The 18,098-nt window shown below is 52.3% G+C and overlaps 1 protein-coding gene and 1 long non-coding RNA gene across 2 annotated transcripts in view; one reads left to right on the forward strand and one right to left on the reverse strand.

Annotated features, from left to right (window-relative positions):
- The window catches only part of UBE2L3 (ubiquitin conjugating enzyme E2 L3), a 48,265-nt gene extending 31,631 nt beyond the window's left edge, over positions 1–16,634 (reverse strand). The window contains 2 exon segments of the mRNA NM_001185133.2: positions 1,841–1,936; positions 16,577–16,634. Of these exon segments, the coding sequence (NP_001172062.1) occupies positions 1,841–1,936; positions 16,577–16,603 (123 nt within the window). The 5' untranslated portion in view covers positions 16,604–16,634.
- LOC146396677 (uncharacterized) lies at positions 3,327–15,481 on the forward strand. The gene is made up of 3 exons (XR_014826104.1): positions 3,327–3,388; positions 4,773–13,658; positions 15,089–15,481. It is a non-coding gene; the product is annotated as an uncharacterized LOC146396677 (long non-coding RNA).
- Positions 16,635–18,098: the final 1,464 nt, after the last annotated feature.

Consider the following 18,098-nt stretch of genomic DNA (forward strand, 5'->3'; position numbering starts at 1 on the left):
AAACAAAGTCTCAATTAGAAAGGGTTAGGGGTCAGACGGTCTTGGTCCTCCTTCCACTCAGCACCTAAATGGTCCCTAGACTGAGCAAGGGCTGGGGTCAAAACCAGGCTGGACACTCCCAGACTAATAATTTTTGGTGTGTACTGAAATGCTATAAAGTGTATCTTTCCTTAGTTATCCAAATGGTTATAAAAATAAACTACAAAATTAAGTATTTGCTGTTCAAGTTCCAGGGACTTTTTTCCCCCATTTTTGGCCACATATAGAATTCCCAGGGCAGGGATCAGATCCGGGTCATAGTTGCGACCAAAGTTGCAGCTGCGGCAACACCAGATCCTTAACCCACTGTGCTGGGCAGGGATGGAATTTGTGTCCCAGTGCTCCCAAGATGCCACCGATCCCATTGTGCCACAGCAAGAACTCCCCAGGGACTTTTTTTGTTTTATTTTGTTTTGGGACCACACCCATGGCATATGGAAGTTATCAGGCGAGGGGTCAAATCAGAGCTGCAGCTGCTGGCCCATGCTACAGCCACAGCAATGCCAGATCCAAGCCATGCCTGTGACCTACACCACAGCTCACAGCCGGATCCTTAACCCATTGAGCGAGGCCAGGGATCGAACCTGCGTCATTATGGATGCTAGTCAGATTTGTTTCCTCTGAGCCACGACAGGAACTCCCCAGGGACTTTAAAAAGGCACCACCTACAAGGAGCATCAAGAAGCAGCATCTGGGGTTAGCACGCTCCATGCTCAGCCCCAGCAAAGTGACCAGTCTGCTCATATACAGAGATTTCATGCAACAGAGGGTAGGGCAGGCACAGGGCAAGGTGGGGGGAGGAAGTGGTGCACCCACACAGAGGGCCCTAACCAGGGATGCTGGACGCACAGGACATCTGAGCAAGGCCACCCTCAGGACAGACATGGGGCTCCAGGGAGCGAGCAGGAACGGAGGCCGAAAACGACAACCCCGTGATCTGACACTGGGAGAAGCAGGGTCCCTGAGAGATAAAACAGAGAGAGAAGCAGCAGCAGGGAGGGCACTCCAGCCACGGAATCAGGGCTGGGACACTGCTGGGCTCTGCACCCCAGGACTGCCGAGCCAGAGGCGTGTGCTTGACGGGAAGGCAGGGAATCTGGGACCACAACTAGAGTCAGCACAGAACAAGCCTCTTAAGGGGTGAGGAGATGAAAGGCTGGAGAAATAGCAGACATTGAATCAAGAGGGCACTGAGGCCACAGGAGAGTGCAGTGAGGAGGAGGCCCAAGTTGCCTGAAGAAAGTCTGTGTGACAGGGAGCAGGGGCGTGGGGGGGCAGACCTGGAGACAGAAGCTCCAGAAAGATTCAGGAAGAGGGATGACCGGGGGCCATTAGGCAAAGGGATCTGAGAACAACAAGGGGCACAGACTGGGGGGCACCAGCAATAAAGCCCAGACCTGGGTGTCCAGAGGGTTAGAGACACAGATGTAAAACCAGGCAGGAAAGCAAAGAAAAGATGTAGATGGAAATATCAGCCATCTCCCAAGAGAGGTGAGGTCAGAGAAGGCAGCCCTCCTGCACTAAGGCAGCCAGGCAGAGAGCCAGGGAAGATCAGCAACACCGACGCACACTGCTTTTTGGGCCAATAACCGCAGACCTGGAGAGCTCGGCCCCAGAGCAGACAGGCTCCTCCTTGGGGACCCGAGGCGCAGCCTGTCCTTGGAGCCTCGAGTGACAGCCGCCCCTGAGCACCTGCTGGCTGCCTAAACTCAGAGCCCACTCGGGAGCAGAGAGAGAAGCCGCACCACACACATCACCTTAAAGAATAATCTGGTAGGAAGTGGAGGTGTTCAATACTCACAGGAACAATAAGCCCTTGCCAAGTCAATAAATTAGCTTCATCAACCTGGATGTTACGGAAGTTTTTCATCCCACATTTGCGGATTTCTTCAAGCTCCTGTTGATTGACAAAGCATAAAGGGGTGTCAAATAGGGGAAAGCACCACATATTAAGATCCCTCCTGACTCCCTCAAAGTAAACTGAGCACCAACACTGCAGACGATGACACTCCAGGGCGTTGCTGGACAGGATGGCAAGGCCTGGCAAAGAGGCCCAGAGCCGTGCTGGGCCCCTCAACCTGTTCCCCAGACCAAGATAAGACCCCACCTTGGTGAACCCAGAGAACCCAGTGGGGAGATCTATGTGCCCCTGGGGTGCACTCACTCCCCTGGGCTGTTCCCACGTGGCATGGACTTGGATTTATGAAGCACTGACTATGTGTTGGCAGGGATCTGAAAAAGACGGAGCTGGGGACAAGGGGCAAATATATGCCCACAGAGTTTTCTACCCAATGATGTGAGCGTGGTCTCAGAAAGACTCCACCTAGCAGGACTAAGGTGAAGAACACCACTAGCCAGGCCGGGGCGGGGGTGGGGCATAGGAAACCTTCACTGAGCCTCCGTTTCCTCAGGTGCAAAAGAGGAGTAGTGAAACCGAGTGTAGACAAGGAGGGGACTGTGTTGTGAGCCACAGGACACCCCGCAAACATGAGGGGTTATTACACAAACGGTCAGTGCAGCAGACGCTGTTTCACCCAGAAAGCACAGCCAGCCTGAATGCATCCTCTAGAGTTATCACTTGTTTCTCAATTGACAGGCACTAGCCTGACATATCCCACTGTTTCCCCCACAACTCAAGTGACTGTCCAGCAGGTGTTACAGCACAAGCTACCCACTGTACGTGCACACCCAACCTGTGTCCCCAAGCTTCCTCCATCCTCAGACCCCAGAGTGAGGTGCTTGCTTCCCCTAAAGCCCCCACCCAGCCTCTTGTCCACGACAGGCTCTTTACCTCCTGGGTGCCTCTCTCTGCAATCCCACAGCACCATCTGGCCAGACCCTGCCTCCTCTTTGCAGGTCCAGCCAACGCAGCCCTCTAGAACTAGGAAGCCCCTCAGTGTTTGGTGGTGTGGCTTATGACTGCAGAGGCTCTGAATCAACCCCCACATCAGCCCAAAAGATGCTCTGCACTCCACCTTCCTATCACACAGCCAGTCTACCAGGCACCCTGGGGAATACAAGGTATGGAAGGAGAAGACTCCCAAGAAAAGGGGCCTGAGCCAGGCATAGGCTCTGAGTTGGAGGATCCATGTGTGCCTGGCTTAGAGCAAAACGAGGATAGCGTGTCAGATGAACGCTCAGTAGACACGGCTGGGATGGACTGGTGTTTTATGGCAGGGGACAGAGCACTCTGGCTTGTCAACCCTAGTTGCCCACCACAATCATTGGCCTGGGCCCCAGGGCCAGAAACTCTTGCCCAGCAGGTGTGGGGTGGAGGGAAATGGGGATTTTTTTTTTTTTTTTTTTTGTCTTTTTGCCTTTTCTAGAGCCGCTCCCACAGCATATGGAGGTTCCCAGGCTAGGGATCGAATCGAAGCTGTTGCTGCCGGCCTACACCACAGCCACAGCAATGTGGAATCTGAGCCGCATCTGCGACCTACACCACAGCTCACAGCAACGCCAGATCCTTAACCCACTAAGCAAGGCCGGGCATCTAACCCGCAACCTCATGGTTCCAGTAGGATTCGTTAACCACTGCACCATAACGGGAACTCCAAGAAATGGGGATTTTTAAAGAGCTGCACAGTGAGAAGAAGAGTTCCATTTCTAAGCAATGCTTAGGGAGTTCCCCCTGTGGCACAATAGGATTGGTGGTGTCTTGAACACTGGGACTTGGGTTTGATCCCCAGCCCAGGACAGTGGGTTAAGGACCCGGCGGCGTTGCCACAGCTGCGGCGTAGGTCACAACTGCAGCTCAGATCTAATCCCTGGCCCAGGAACTTCTATATGCTGTGTCAAAAAACGGGGAAAAAAAAAAGCAATGCTTAGCTTCCATTAGGAAAATGCTGGCAACCATAGCTGTGAGCCCTGCAGCGGGAGAAGGGGTGGCCTGGCCTCTCTTCCAGAGCCTGCAGGGGGAAAGCATGGAGCCTGAGAGACTACTCAGCCTACCAGCCTGCCTCCTAATGCCTGGATTCATCACAAAGGCTCACCTGGGGATCCTAACACCTGAGCAGGTTCAGGAGGGAGAGAAAAGTCTCATACCCACACTCCCACTCTGGTATCACCCCAAAGACAGGGTCATGCTTAAACACTCGCTTTAATGATCGTGTTAGGAAATGGATGGGAAGCAGGGGCTCAGGATGAGCAGGGCTCTATGTACTTTGATCTTCTGGTCCTTGGCAAGACACCAGAGTAAGATGCTTGGCTAGAAATAGAAAGATACCACACCCCTTATGGTCTGAATCCTACCAAGCTAACAAAGATGTTTTAAACCAAGGGGGTTCCTGGAGTTCCCGGCATGGCGCAGCAAGAACGAATCTGACTAGGAACCATGAGGTTTCAGGTTCAATCCCTGGCCTCAGTGGATTAAGGATCTGGCATTGCTGTAGCTGTGGTGTAGGACGGCAGCTATAGCTCTGATTAGACCCCTAGCCTGGGACCCTCCATATACCTTGGGTGCGGCCCTAAAAAGACAAAAAGACCAAAATAAAATAAAATAAACCGGGGGTTCCTGTTGTGGCTCAACAGAAACAAAACGAACTAGTATCCATGAGAATGAGCATTCTATCCTGGGCCTTGCTCAGTGGGTTAAGGATCCAGTGTTGCCTTGAGCTATGGTGTAGGTCACAGACACAGCTCAGATCCTGCATTGCTGTGGCTGTGGCATAGGTCAGCAGCTGTAGCTCTGACTGGACCCCTAGCCTGGGAACTTCCATATGCTGTGGGTGGAGCCCTGAAAAGCAAAAAAACAAAACAAAACAAAAAAAAGATGTTTAAACCAAATATAGACAAGCAAAAAAATTCCAGATAGAATTTTGAAATTGGAGTCAAAAAAAGAATAGGAGCTCCTATTGTGGCACGGCTGGTTAGGAACCCAACTAGTACCCATGAAGATGCAGGTTCAATTCCTGGCCCTGCTCAGTGGGTTAAGGATCCAGCATTGCTGTGAGCTGTAGTGTAGGTCACAGATGCAGCTCAGATCTAGCATTCCTGTGGCTGTGTCATAGGCTGGCAACTACAGCTCCAATTCAACCCCTAACCTGGGAACTTCCATATGCTGCAGGTTCGGCCCTAAAAAGAAAAAGAAAAAAAAGGAGAAAAAGAAGCAAAAACAACAGAGGAGTACAGATATAATATACATGGGACAGAGAAAATTTTTAAATAATCTATAAATACATTTTACAGCTTCAGAAATTCATATACTAACAACATGATGTATGGGTAATAAATACAGAAGGGTAAATTTTGAAGAAATGAGTAGCAAAAAAAGTGAACCTTGCTCAAGAACCAGAGACTGAGTGGGTATGTGGGCAGGGGTGCAGGGACACCTACCAACACCTAGATATCAAGAGATAAGGGTGTGAGGAGGACCATCTCCCTGTCCTCACCTCCCACTGAGAAGACTGGGAGCCTCAGGAAGTCCAGAGCACAGTTAATCTCACTGTCATGTTAGGCTCAGCAAAGATGAAGCAGCAAGCACCTTTGCATTTAACTCTAACCAATAAAAACTGGGTATAAGGCAGGAGTAAGAGAAACCAAGACAAACAACCAGCCAGCCAGACTGTAATCTCCAGGGAATGTCAGGCAGTCCCGGAGAGTTCCTCAACAGGGTGGCACAGCATTCAGAACCAGCATCCGGCAGGACCTTGCACTAGAGCACCGAGCCCCACCCCTTAGATGCCAGGCCTGTGACACCACCCCGCCCCAGCTGCTGACAACCACTGATACTCTCAGGGGCTGGGAGGCTAAAAGTCCTGAGTTGCACAAGACAGTCCTGCAGACAAGAACTGTGCAGCCCGAAATGTCAATCACGCCTCCACTGAAGACTAATCCGGGTCATTCAGAGAAGAGGCAGGTTCATCTGAAGGCCTGACAGACCATCCAGCAAAACTGCCCCCTCATAGCTTAGGATGAAGGACAGGGGAAGGATGCCAAGGAAGCAACATCAGTTCAGAGCTGGAACGTAAAACAGATGATGGAAGAAAAGGCCCAGCGGAGGAGGGGCCCAGCTCCAGAATAGAGTCATGAAGCCAAATCCAAGAACCACAGGAGCTTACAAAACACACCCACAAAGGTCTGTTTCAGTTCTGCTCTGGGAAAGGAGCAGTCAGCTGCTCCGGGTGACTGGCACAGAGCCCACAGAGTGAGAGGAGCAAGAGGGGCAGGGAAAGCACAGCCAGCAGTGAGGAGTGGGCTTCCTAGGCAGGGCGAGAGTGAGGGGGAAGCAATGCGCTCCTCAAAGCCCAGAGTGGGCCTCACCTGAGGGAGCTGCCCAACTGGTCACCCACACTCTGGGCAGAAGCCACCTGAGGGGCCTGTAGGAGCTGGCCCAGGACAGAGCCTGGGCCCAAAAGTGGGTGCTGGCCCCCTGGGACGAGACCCAGTAAAACACACCCACCACCCATCCCCAGCTCAGGAGCAAATCCGAAAAGATTTGAACAAAGTCTCTGTTTTTTTTCCTCCTGGAGTAAAGGCTCTATAATGGGCCTTTACAATTCAAAAGCGGTTCCTAATTAGCGTGAGGCAGGGCCCTCTTTAAGAAATCCAGACAGCAGTTCCCAGACAGGAGTTCCCATTGTGGCTCAGTGGTTAACAAATCCAACTAGTATCCATGAGGACACAGGTTCAACCCCCTGGCCTCGTTCAGTGGGTTAAGGATCCAGCATTGCCATGAGCTGTGGTATAGGTCACAGACACGGCTCGGATCCTGCGTTGCTATGGCTGTGGTGTAGACTGGCAGCTACAGCTCCAATTAGACCCCCTAGCCTGGGAATCTCCATATGCCGCAGGTGCGGCCCTAGAAAAGAAAGAAGGAAGGAAGGAAGGAAGGAAAGAAGGAAGGAAGGAAAGAAGGAAGGAAGGAAGGAAGGAAGGAAGGAAGGAAGGAAAGAAAGAAAGAAAGAAAGATCAATCCAGATAGATGCAGAGGAAAAACCAGCTGCCCAGCTGCCTAAGTCAAATCGACACTATGGATGGAAGGATCCAGGGAGGTACTAGTTAACACCATGCTGTAATTTCCTACTTGCTAAAGGAAAAAGGCACACCTTGCCCTGAAAGAGTACATACAGAAAGTCCGACTGAAGGCCATATCCTCCCCCCACCCCGCCGTTGCTGCACTGGCTTAGGAGGGCGGAGCTGCTCTGGGGACCTGCAGGTCAGGCTGCAGGGAGGGGTGGCAGGTGGCAGCAGAGAGGCCTGACACCAGCCTGAAGGAGGCTGAGAACAGAGGCGTCCCCATGGGCAAGGCCCACAGAGCCCCGGGAGGAAGAAAGCCCCTGCTGGTAAGGGCCACAGAGGGACCAAGCTGGGCTGGAGTGGTTACTAACCCTGGAGGACTCACAGGGTGTGGGTGTGGGCTAGGGCCCAGTCCCAGGTGGATGGGGCTGGGGGACTCACTCCTGCCTAGGCCCACCTCAAACCCGTGGAACGAGAACCTCTAGAGAACACTGAGCACTGAGGCAGGGGTCCCCAGGGAACCACCACGCTCAGCCAGCCCAGGCTCTCAGCAAGGAAGACACGGAGGCCCTGACTAACCCAGCCTCACTGCCATTAACCCAGCTCCTCACAGAGCAAAGATGGGCCACTGAGCCAGGCACACAGAAGCAAGGCGAGGGATCCTCTGACTGCAGTTAAGTCTGCACTAAGAGCAACCCTGAAATCATTCTTAAGTTTTTCTTTGAAAGTGACTGCTTTCTGTGACTTACGTTGCTGATTTTCCTGTTCTCTACTCTGAAGCTTCCTATGGGCAGTAAAAACCAAACAATCTAACCCCAACCATCCTCTTCAGCATTTTATACATTACATGTAGAAATGCTATTTATTTGCTTCAACAAATCACCAGTGGACCAGGAAGAACAGAGGTCTCCGAAGTTGGACAGGCCTGAGATCAGCCCTGGCCCCACCCTTCGTACCACCTGAAGCTCTGAGTCTACCTCTTACCTGAAAATGATAGGAAACTGACCTCGTAAGGCCCTGCTGAGAATTATAAGCAAGGCTGGATAGTGCTTAGAGCTAGCACTCCTAGTAGGTCCTCAACTAATGTGAGTTTTATACCTGTTCACAACTGTGCAACTCAATTCTTTTTTTTTTTTTTCAGGGCCACGCATGTGGCATAAAGGTCAAATGAGAGCTACAGCTGCTGGCCTACACCATAGCCACAGCAACACCAGATCCAAGCCACATCTGCAACCCACGCTGCAACTCGCTGGATCCTTAACAACTGAGTGAGGCCAGGGGCAAACCTGCATCCTCACAGATGTGATGCTGGGTTCTTAACCCACTGAGCCACAAGGGAACTCCTCACCACACTTCTTAAAATCTAAGTGTGTCAGGAAACCAACATACATACATTCTCTGTTCTCCATAATAGGACACAGACATGACAGTGATGTCACTGATGTTGACAGCATATGATCAAAGTTCACAGGGCTTAAATTAGAAATGAATATGTTTACAGTTGTTAACACAAAGTTTTCAGAAATGATCTGACCCATTATATCCCAGTTAAGAAAGAAAAAGAGGAGTTCCCCGATGGCTCAGTGGGTTAAAAGTCCAGTGTTGTCACTGCTGTGGGGCAAGTCTGATCCCTGGCCCAGGAACTTCTGTAGGCCACAGGCACAGCCAAAAAAAGAAAGAAAGAGAGAAAGAAATATAAGAAATATAAGACGCGGGCTTGCCAACAGCATATCATACCCCTTTCCACAGGGCACCTTCAAAATCCCAAAAAAGAGCAGAAAAGAAGGGATACTAGGGAAGACACGTGCCTTTGTGCAATAGGTACACCCCCAAAGGAGCCTGTGAAAAGCTGCCAGGCCCTGAACAAGAAGCAGCGGTGGGAAGACAATGCTCAGTGAGGACACGGCTGGAGCCTCACGACACTCCAAGGAGGGCCAGTCAGCTTTGTTCCACAGACAGGAAGGCCACGGAGAAGCTTGGAGAGGCCCAGTCACAGACAGGCCTTGGACAGGACAGAGCCAAGACCAGATGGGCCCTAGAGAGGATTAGGATGGTAGAGGTTGCTGCTGGAAATGGAGAGCTCAGGGGTCCTAGCCCTGGGCAGATGGTGGGGCTCAGCGTGCTCTTAATGACAAAAGCATGACAACACAGCCTCTGCCTCAACTAGGAGTTTATGCTGTGCAGGGAACATTTCTGGCTCCTGCTCAGGCAGAACGGAAGTCAGCAGATGGAACCCGATGTATAGGATCTCTGTTAAACAGCAGCTGTGCTGTCCTGTCAGTACAGTGGTGAGTACCCCCATGGCTCAAATACCAGCTCCACAACTGATGGGACAGCAATAACCTGAAAAGTGCTACTTCCTGCTTGCGTAACTGATTTTGACAGTAATGTACTTTCCAAGTTTGCACAAAACCACAGGTAGCAATGACACTAGTTTGTGACTTTAATGTAGCTCAACACACTGTAAATCTAAACATAAGGCTTCAAAGCCCCAGAACACGAGTTCTATTTCAGCAACTACTAAGCCACAGGGGCCGCCCTTCCAGGACACTACTTCAGCCTGAGCTGTCACTGCAACTAGCACACTCAGCTACTGTCCCAACCCTGATGGGAGTTTCACTGTCTGTGCCTCTGGAGAAATCAGGATGCTGAGGCTCCAGGTGAGGACACAGACAGGTCCACACCATAGATAAGGTGTGAGCCCAGGTCCCTAATAATGACCACAGCATCAGGGAGGTGGGCCGACCGTGCACAGGCCATCCTCAGGGCACACGGCAGAGAATACAGCATAGGCTCAGAGAAGCACACAGCCCACACCCCAGGCTCCGCAGCCAGACCCCAGCTGAGCAGGCCCTGCTCCGGAGGAGTATCTCCCTCTCAACTCGGGTGAGTCAGGCCTGTGAGCTGTGTCACACACTCCATCTGAGCTCAGTGCCATAGGACAAGGACAGAAGCTCATGTGTGACATGTCTTTCCAGAAAGCACGTTGGCAGGAGGCACCCATGAAGCATCTCAGAAAGGCCCCTCTCAGGACATGGCAGCTGACTCAGGATGCCATCTGGTTGCTCAAGCCTGCGGGCCTAGGGGCTGCCTGATGGCACCCACCACTGCCCAGCACTCACCCCTGCCCAGCTCAACAGCCAGATGCAGAGCGAGCCTGGCAGACAAAGAATCCAGAAAACTACCACCCACAAAGACCCGCAACTGCTCAAACAGCAGAGACCCAGCCGCCACCTAACCTGGGATGAATCCTACTCTCCACCCTGTCCTGTCCCTCCTTAAAACCCACAGCAGCCTTGTGACAAGCGGCAGCAACACCCTGGGAGCAGCGGGTGCACAGCTCCCCCAGCCCCTGGCAGTCGCTGAGCCTCAGCCTGGGCCCGGAGGAGGGGAGCAGCCACCAGAAGCAAGCTGCCTTCACTCCCGCTTCAATGCTGGAAGAGAAGATGAAAGGCCGTGGTTCTAATGCCAGCGGCAACTGCTTCCGTCACTGGGGCTCCTCTTCCCCCAGTTGGGGTGCTCACTGCCCTGTAACATCAGGGTGGGAAGAGAAGAGACACGGGGTGAGAGTCTGAGAGATGGACAAACTGAACTCAAAAGCTTTGCAATTTTGCTGGAAAAAGTAAGCGTTTTTCAACAAAGACACGTTCACACAGCTGTCTCGTGAGCCTCTCACTAGCCCTAAGGAACAGGTTACTTCAGGAGTGGGAGAGTGCTGCGGTGAGGAGGGCCCTGGCTGCCTCGGCTGTCCAGTCCCATCTGGGCAGGCCCACCCCTACCCGCCCCAACCCTCCACCCTCCTCCCCTCCTGCTAGGCTGCTCACCTGGCTTCCAGTGGTGACGTCACATCTACATGGATCTCACACTTAGTAGGTGCCAAGCACCCTTCTAAGAACTTGATACCTATTAATTCACTTAATCTTTACAGAGATACACTGACTAATGCACAGAGAGGTTAGGTAACTTGCCTGGGTTCACTCAACTAAGGCTGATACAGGACACAAACTCCATAACCTGTGCTCTTAACCCCTGCACAGTATCCTCTCTCTCAGTTGCTCTGCCCTGAATGAAAAACACTTCTCTCCCTCTTTTTTACTGGGGGGAGGGCTAGGCTCATCTGAGCCCCCAAGAACAGAGAGGGCGAGGCTGGGCACCAGATGCTTGCAGGCCAAGACCTCACCAGCAAGCAGCTGCTTACCAATGCCACACTGGGGGACACATCAGACCCCTGAACTGAAAGACACAACACTGCTGCTACCTGTCCTCAAACCCACCAGCATCGCCCTCCATGGTTCCCCCTCAGGGAGAGGTAGTAACTCTCAAGTGGCTAGCCTGAGGACGTGGTCCTGCCAGGGCAGAGGGAGGAAGGGCTGGTGGTTCTGGAGGGCCAGGCACGTTGGGCATTCCAAACATGGGTAAAACCAGGCCAGTTCCCCAGGGGCTGGCCTAGCTAAAATCCAAGGAGGGACAGGGCAAGGTCAGGTTCATGCGGCCATCCTGGGGCTTGCTGCACCCGTTCTGAAGAAGGAGAGCTCCTCCAGCTCACTGGCTGCCAAGCGGACTATTAAACCCTACTCTCTGTGAAGGACCTGGTCAATTCCATCCCTCCTCCCACTCAAAGGTCTTTCCCTCCTGTTCACCACTACTCAGCTGGCAGACATCCAGCACACACGGGCAGCCCAGGATCTTTGTTCTGGGCTGTGCTGTTATTCCCCCTCACGGAGTTCCTGCAGGGCAGAGCCCAGAAGAGGAGGCCCGGGAGCAGAGTTGCCCTGGTGCACAGAGCGGAGTGGCCAAAGCATACACATCGAGAGGATCCCCTGGGAAAGGGGGGAGAAAGAACTGGCGAGACCCACCCTGGAAGGACCATGCTGGGGAGCGGGAATTTCTTAGTAGAGTCCTGCCCTACTGGACTTGGTTCCAGTTTCAGGGAACGGGGCCTGGACATGAGTACAGCCCGATAGGAATGGTGTGGAACTGTGGAGGCAGACAGCAGAGCACAAAGAAATCACTGAGCCACCCGAGGCAGGTGTCAGCCACAAATGGGGATGGAGCGGCAGTGGGGATGCAGAAAAGACAGGCAGGGGATGGAGATAAAGGCCTAGTTCAGCAGAATCTGGCAAGTAGCTTGATGTGGGAGGAAGGGGTGAGGCAGGCTCCCCCAGGTTCTTCCATGGAGATGGAGTACACAAGCGGCTTATTAACTAAGGGAGGCGAGGCAGAGGTGGGGGCACAGGCGGGCCTGAGACCCCGAGGCCTGCAGGTCCAAGTGCCATTCAAAGGAAACTCCCAAGGCAGGTGGACACAGGACCAGGAGGGATGTCTCTATGGTTCTCTAAGCTTTAATTCCTAATGTGCAATTTCAGCAAAGAAAACAGAAGTATCTCATGAACATTTAGTGATACTTTCCAAGAACGAGGATACTCTCAAGTGACCCGGTATAATAAAATGCTAAATCAACAGCCTCTCAATTGAGAGCTGTAACAAGACTAGAAAAGGCCCAAGTACCCTTAGACGAGTGTTTCTGTTCTAGTGTACACCTTAAGAAAAGCTCCCAGCAGTGCAGTAACGAGCCTACTCTTTCCCAGGGCTTACCCCAATTACCTCTTAATGGCAAAACATTTACAAAGAGTAACATTAAGGGAGGCTAAAATAGTCCCAATTTACTAGATTGCATGAATTTAGGGTAAAAAAACACAATGCTTCCCTCTTTTCCCCAAAACCCTGTAGGTTCGGAACAGTGACAGTGACATGACACAATTTGTACAACTTCCCTCACACGTTAACACAGCCACCAGACACACACACGGCTCCTTCATGTTAATGACCCAATCTCAGGGAGTATAAGCGTGTACTGAAGAGCAATGTAGTTGGCTGCTTAGTACAGTGAATTCCAAGGAATGCGCTGTTATTTAGCAACTCCTCCTACTCATTCGTATGTGATTATGGGCCGAAAGTACACCAATATGGAGTTCTGAGTGAGCATTATTTAAATAGCATTAGAAGATTGCTACAAATCTCAATTCCTTACCTCAACAGTTACATTATAATAACTAATAAAATGTCACACCTCTTTTAAACCTACAAATTCCCCACTGAGGAAAGCCATTCTGGGAAGATACCCAGCTGGAGAGCAATTTTCCCACAGCCACACCTACTGGTTTCACTTTTGTAGCTATTTCCCCTCCTGACCAAAGCACTGGTTACAATCTGGCTGTTGCCATCAGTGCTGAATTAGCTGCTTGCAAATTAAAATGTATTTAATGTTTTATTAACATTGTAGTTCCAAAAGAGTGTTCTGAAAAAAGCTAATCCTTTCAGCAACTACTTTTTAAATTAAAGACTTTATCATATTCACTTTGCCTAAAATAACTTCTCAGCCTGATATAAGCACATGACTCTACTTTTAATAATGTATTTCACACTATCTGCAGGCGGACCATTGCTACACTTTGACTCCAAGTGTTTCAGAAATTGTTTTCTGAGGAAACCTAAAGTTCTTTGACTTAATCCATTTGATTATTCAACATGTTTACTTATCACCTCTGAAAATCCCTTTTATAATCCAGGCCATGTATTGATCAACTTGATTCAGTAGTTTTTTGGGGTTCTTTTTTTTTTTTTTTTTGCTTTTTAGAGCCGCATGTGCGGCATATGGGGAGGTTCCCAGGCTAGGAGTCCAATCAGAGCCACCGGCCTACGCCACAGCCACAGCAACACCAGATCTGAACCGTGTCTGCAACCAACACCACAGCTTATGGCAACGCCAGATCCTTAACCCACTTGAGTGAGGTCAGGGATCAAACCTACAACCTCATGGTTCCTAGTCAGATTTGTTTCCACTGTGCCACGATGGGAACTCGTGATTCAGTAGTTTTTTTTGTTTGTTTTTTTAAACTAATCAGGCCTAAACTTTCATAGCCAATGATCAGCATTCCCCTACTGAACTAAAAAATTTCCATCCAGAATTCAAGAAACAGCATCCTTCTCCATGCATCCTTGTAACAAGAAAGGAAGCAGTGTGACAAAGGGCGTGGAACTTGGGGTTTGGACCAGGGAGAGGCAGCATTTCATCTCTTCCCAGGATGGTGCGCTAAAATAAAGATGACAACACACTAACTTTAAGAGTTATTGAGGAGTTCCCGTCGTGGCGCAGTGGTTAACGAATCCGGCTAGGAACCATGAGGCTGAGGGTTCGGTCCCTGCCCTTGCTCAGTGGGTTAACGATCCGGCATTGCCGTGAGCTGTGGTGTAGGTTGCAGACGCGGCTCAGATACCCCGTTGCTGTGGCTCTGGCGTAGGCCAGTGGCTACAGCTCCGATTCGACCCCTAGCCTGGGAACCTCCATATGCCGCAGGAGCGGCCCAAGAAATAGCAAAAAGACAAAAAAAAAAAAGAGTTATTGAAAAGATAAGGAAAAACTTATCTAAAGGATCTGGCACTTAATATGTACTCAGTTTTCACTACTTTTTTTTCTTTCTAAGCTCAAATTTTGTGAAACACAAACAAACAAACAAATAGTAACTCCCCTCTGAGACCCCTGGGAACCTGGAAGCCCCAAACTGGGTCAACTGAGCTAGACTCAGAGATACCAGGATGAATTAGGTCAAGATCTCTACCCCTGAGGAACTCAGAACCCAGCAGGAAAGGCAAGTCTAACACAAATCAGACTGTGACAAGTGCTCAAAGAGAAACATAAAGAAAGTGGTGTGGTCACACAAAGGAGGAAACAACTCACTCTAAAGGGGGATGGAGGGGAGGCCTCAGCATAGTTGGCCTTGGAGTTGAACCAGAACTTCCCTGGAAGGGAGAAAGGCAAGGGGAAGACCGCCTTTCTCAGGCACAGCCAACAGCATGTACGAAGGAGACGCTCTCTCCCTTCCTAAAAAACTGGGCCAAGCCAGCAAATCTGCCTGCATTCCATTTTCTCACCTACAAAATGGGAATAATAGGGTCTACTTCACAGGCAGGATTAAACATGATCATGAATGGGAAGTACAGAGCTGCACAAAGTAAAAGCTGGGGGGAAAAGGCAGCCATTGTGATTAGGTGCAAGAGTGGTGTGTAGTGGTGGGGAACTAGGGATCAGGAGGTGTGGCTGAGCAGATTACTTTCCAGCAACCTAAGGGTCCTGCATGCCAAGAAGTCAGGATTAACTTCTGAGGACAATAAAATCACAGAGGTTTTCCACAGGAGAGGGAAAGGATTAAATATTTGCTTTAGAAAATGAACCATGGTGTCCAAGAAGACAGTCAGAAGAACTCAGGAAGGTACCTGAGAGATGAGGGTATGGATTCAACTAATTTCAGTTAAGATTACAGAGGAAGGCACACACTCGAGAAATGTTTAAAGTAAAATCCAAAAGGCATAAAAGATAACTGCCTTTGGGGAATAGAGCAGGGAAATAAGTAACAGTTCTCTCATCCAGAGTACTGGCAGAACGGTGGTGTCGGGGACAGAGAAGAGAGAAGCCTCGAGTCTGTCCACGGTTCTTTTGTGCCCACTTCCAATCCAGTTTTATGAAGTTCAATGTCTCTAACCCTTAGCGAACAAAAGAAAGGAAATGTTTCCAGGGAGGGAGGGCCCAGAGGCTGTGACTCCAAGTTCAACGTCCAGGTCTGCGGAGTACTGCTCTGTCCAGGAGGAACCCCAACCCTTTATCTCCTCTCAGGAAACCAGCTCCTGGCTCCTTTTTATTTCCGGCCGGGCATAGCCGGGCAGCACCACCGGCAGGGCGGCCGACTTGCAAACCTAGGCGAGATCCATTCCGGGAGACGCCGGCAAACACACTCGAGAAAGAACTAGGCCCGGGTGGCATCTGTGTTCCTCACCCGAGGAGCCAATTAGCAAGAAGGCACCCGGCTGCATTCAAGATACAAAGTATCAAGTTATTTTTATAAACTTTAGCCGGTTTTGACTTCAACCCATCCCACCCCCCATATGGCACTTTGCTCCAGCAGGAAAAGGGGCACGGAGGACCAAGAGGTGGGCCGGGAGGGACTGGGGCAAGAGGCCCGCGTCGCGGCCGGCCGTCCCCCGCCCCTCCGCCTCCCGGTGCTCAACTTGCCGCCGTGTGACTCTGCAGTCACAGCGACGGTCCGCTGGCACCCGGCGCAAGCCCGAGAGCCGCAACAAACCGGCCTAACTTTCGCCGTCGGCCCCCGTCCCCCAGCCCCCGCCCGCGCGGCCCCCGGCGCCCAGCCCGGCGCGCTGCGGCCCAGGGCGGGGCGGCTCCGCGGCGAGGACTCGCTACGGCCTGGCTGGGCGCTGGGGCCTCCCGCAGGCGCCCGGTGGGCCTCCCGCCCCCCGCCGCCGCCCGGGAGCCGCCGCTGCGCGGTGGGGAGCCCGCGGGCCGGCCAGGCGGCTGGTCCGGGCCAGTGAGGGGCCAGGGCGGCGCGGCCTGGCGCTCCCGCCCGGGCTGCGGCCTAGCGGCAGGGTTAGTTCCCTCGGCGCTCGCGGCCCGGGGCGGCGTGGTCCCGCGGGGCGGGGAATGGCGGCGGTTGCCCCGATGGGCCCGGGCGGCCGCGGGGCCCCGGCTTGCCGCCGCCCCCCGCCCGCCGGCGCGGAGAATGGCTTTTACCTTCATCAGCCTCCTGCTGGCCGCCATCTTGGCTCTGGTGCTGCTGCCGGCCCAGAATGCAGCGCGGCCGCCGGGCTCGGAGCCCCCGCACTTCCTGGAGCGGGGGAGGGGCGGGCACAGCGGGCGGGCGAAGCGCCTACTGTGCGCCCGGCGCACGCTGGAGGCCCGAGAGCCGGGCCCCCCGCAGAGACACTGCCCTCGCAGGGCGTCCGGGGAGGTGGCACTGGGAAGCGATGCCTGGCACACAGTAGGTGCGCAGTGAACATTGGTTGTGTGAGATGGGTGACTGAGCAGGATTATTGCAAGAGGCGCTGTGGTGACGGGAAAGAGGCTGTGGGACATACTTCTTTCTCACAGGGAGGTCAGGAAGCCTCACTGAGGAAACAGTGAATTAATTATATCCAACACAGTGAACAACCCCATTTCTCAGGAAGCACCGTGGAGGCCAGCGATTTGCCCAAGGTCTGGCCTCTGGCCAGGAGCGGAATTCCTCTGCTGATCAGTGCCCGCTCCAGGTGCTGGCACCTGAAGAATGAGAAGCAGCTCTGAGGACCGGAGGGGGATGCTTCAAGCAGAAGTGCCAACACCACGAGGCTGTCTGAGTGGCCAGAATGGAGTAAGAAGGATTGAGGGGTACAGGGAGGCGGTGACCTTGGGGCCTTGAAGGAGTGAGAGGAATTGGGTCCTCTTCTACATGCTGGATGTGAACAGCAGCCCGCAGTCAGGTGCATGGGTGTAAGGAGAGTACTCTGGTTAGAGAATGGAGGTTGAAATAGGTAGGGGTCAGAAGGGGAGCAGGGCCATTCGTAAGCCTTTTGCAGGTATCCAGGCAGAAGTCATGGTGTTTTGGACCTCTGGGCAGTGAGGCCAAAGGGGGGGGGGGTTCAGCTTCAGATCAGTTTGGCTTTGGAAGGCATTTTCCTCTGTCTTAAGAGCAGTCAGGAGAGGAAAGAAGAAAAGGGCACTAGACATGTTTAGCCTGGAAGGGAGCCAGTCTCCCACCCAGTGTCCTGAGAGCCCAGGCTTAACACGGGGAGGCAATGGTGCAGAAACTAAATGATAATAAGCCTCATGCAATCAAGGACCCTGTCTGCCCTTTATCTCCCCCCAGGGTTGGCACACAGAGGGTGCTCAGTAAATTTATGGCACATGTAGGAGGGACTCCATCAGGCAGTTCCCTAGAGCCGTGGAAGACTTGGGTGCCTGGCCTGGGATCTGACTCCTGGTCCTAGTGTGCATTGGGCTTGGTGCTTGGTGGACTCAGGTCAAAGAAAGTGCACAGCTCTATTGGAAACTGCTTTCTCAGAAGGAAGGAGGAGTTCCCATTGTGGCTTACTGGGTTAAGAACAGCCTCACTCAGTGGGTTAAGGATCCAACGTTGCCACAAGTTACAGTGTAGGTCAAAGACACAGCTCATATTTGGTGTTGCTGTGGCTGTGGTGTTGGCTGGCAGCTGCAGCTGCAATTTGATCCCTAGCCCAAGAACTTCTATATGAGGAAGGTGTGGCCCTGAAAAGAAAAA

Source organism: Sus scrofa, chromosome 14, assembly GCF_054392235.1.
Source record: "Sus scrofa isolate SSC_HxYL_T2T_F1_AM1 chromosome 14, Sscrofa_HxYL_maternal_Yorkshire_Landrace_v2.0, whole genome shotgun sequence".
NCBI classification, from domain to species: Eukaryota; Metazoa; Chordata; class Mammalia; order Artiodactyla; family Suidae; genus Sus; species Sus scrofa.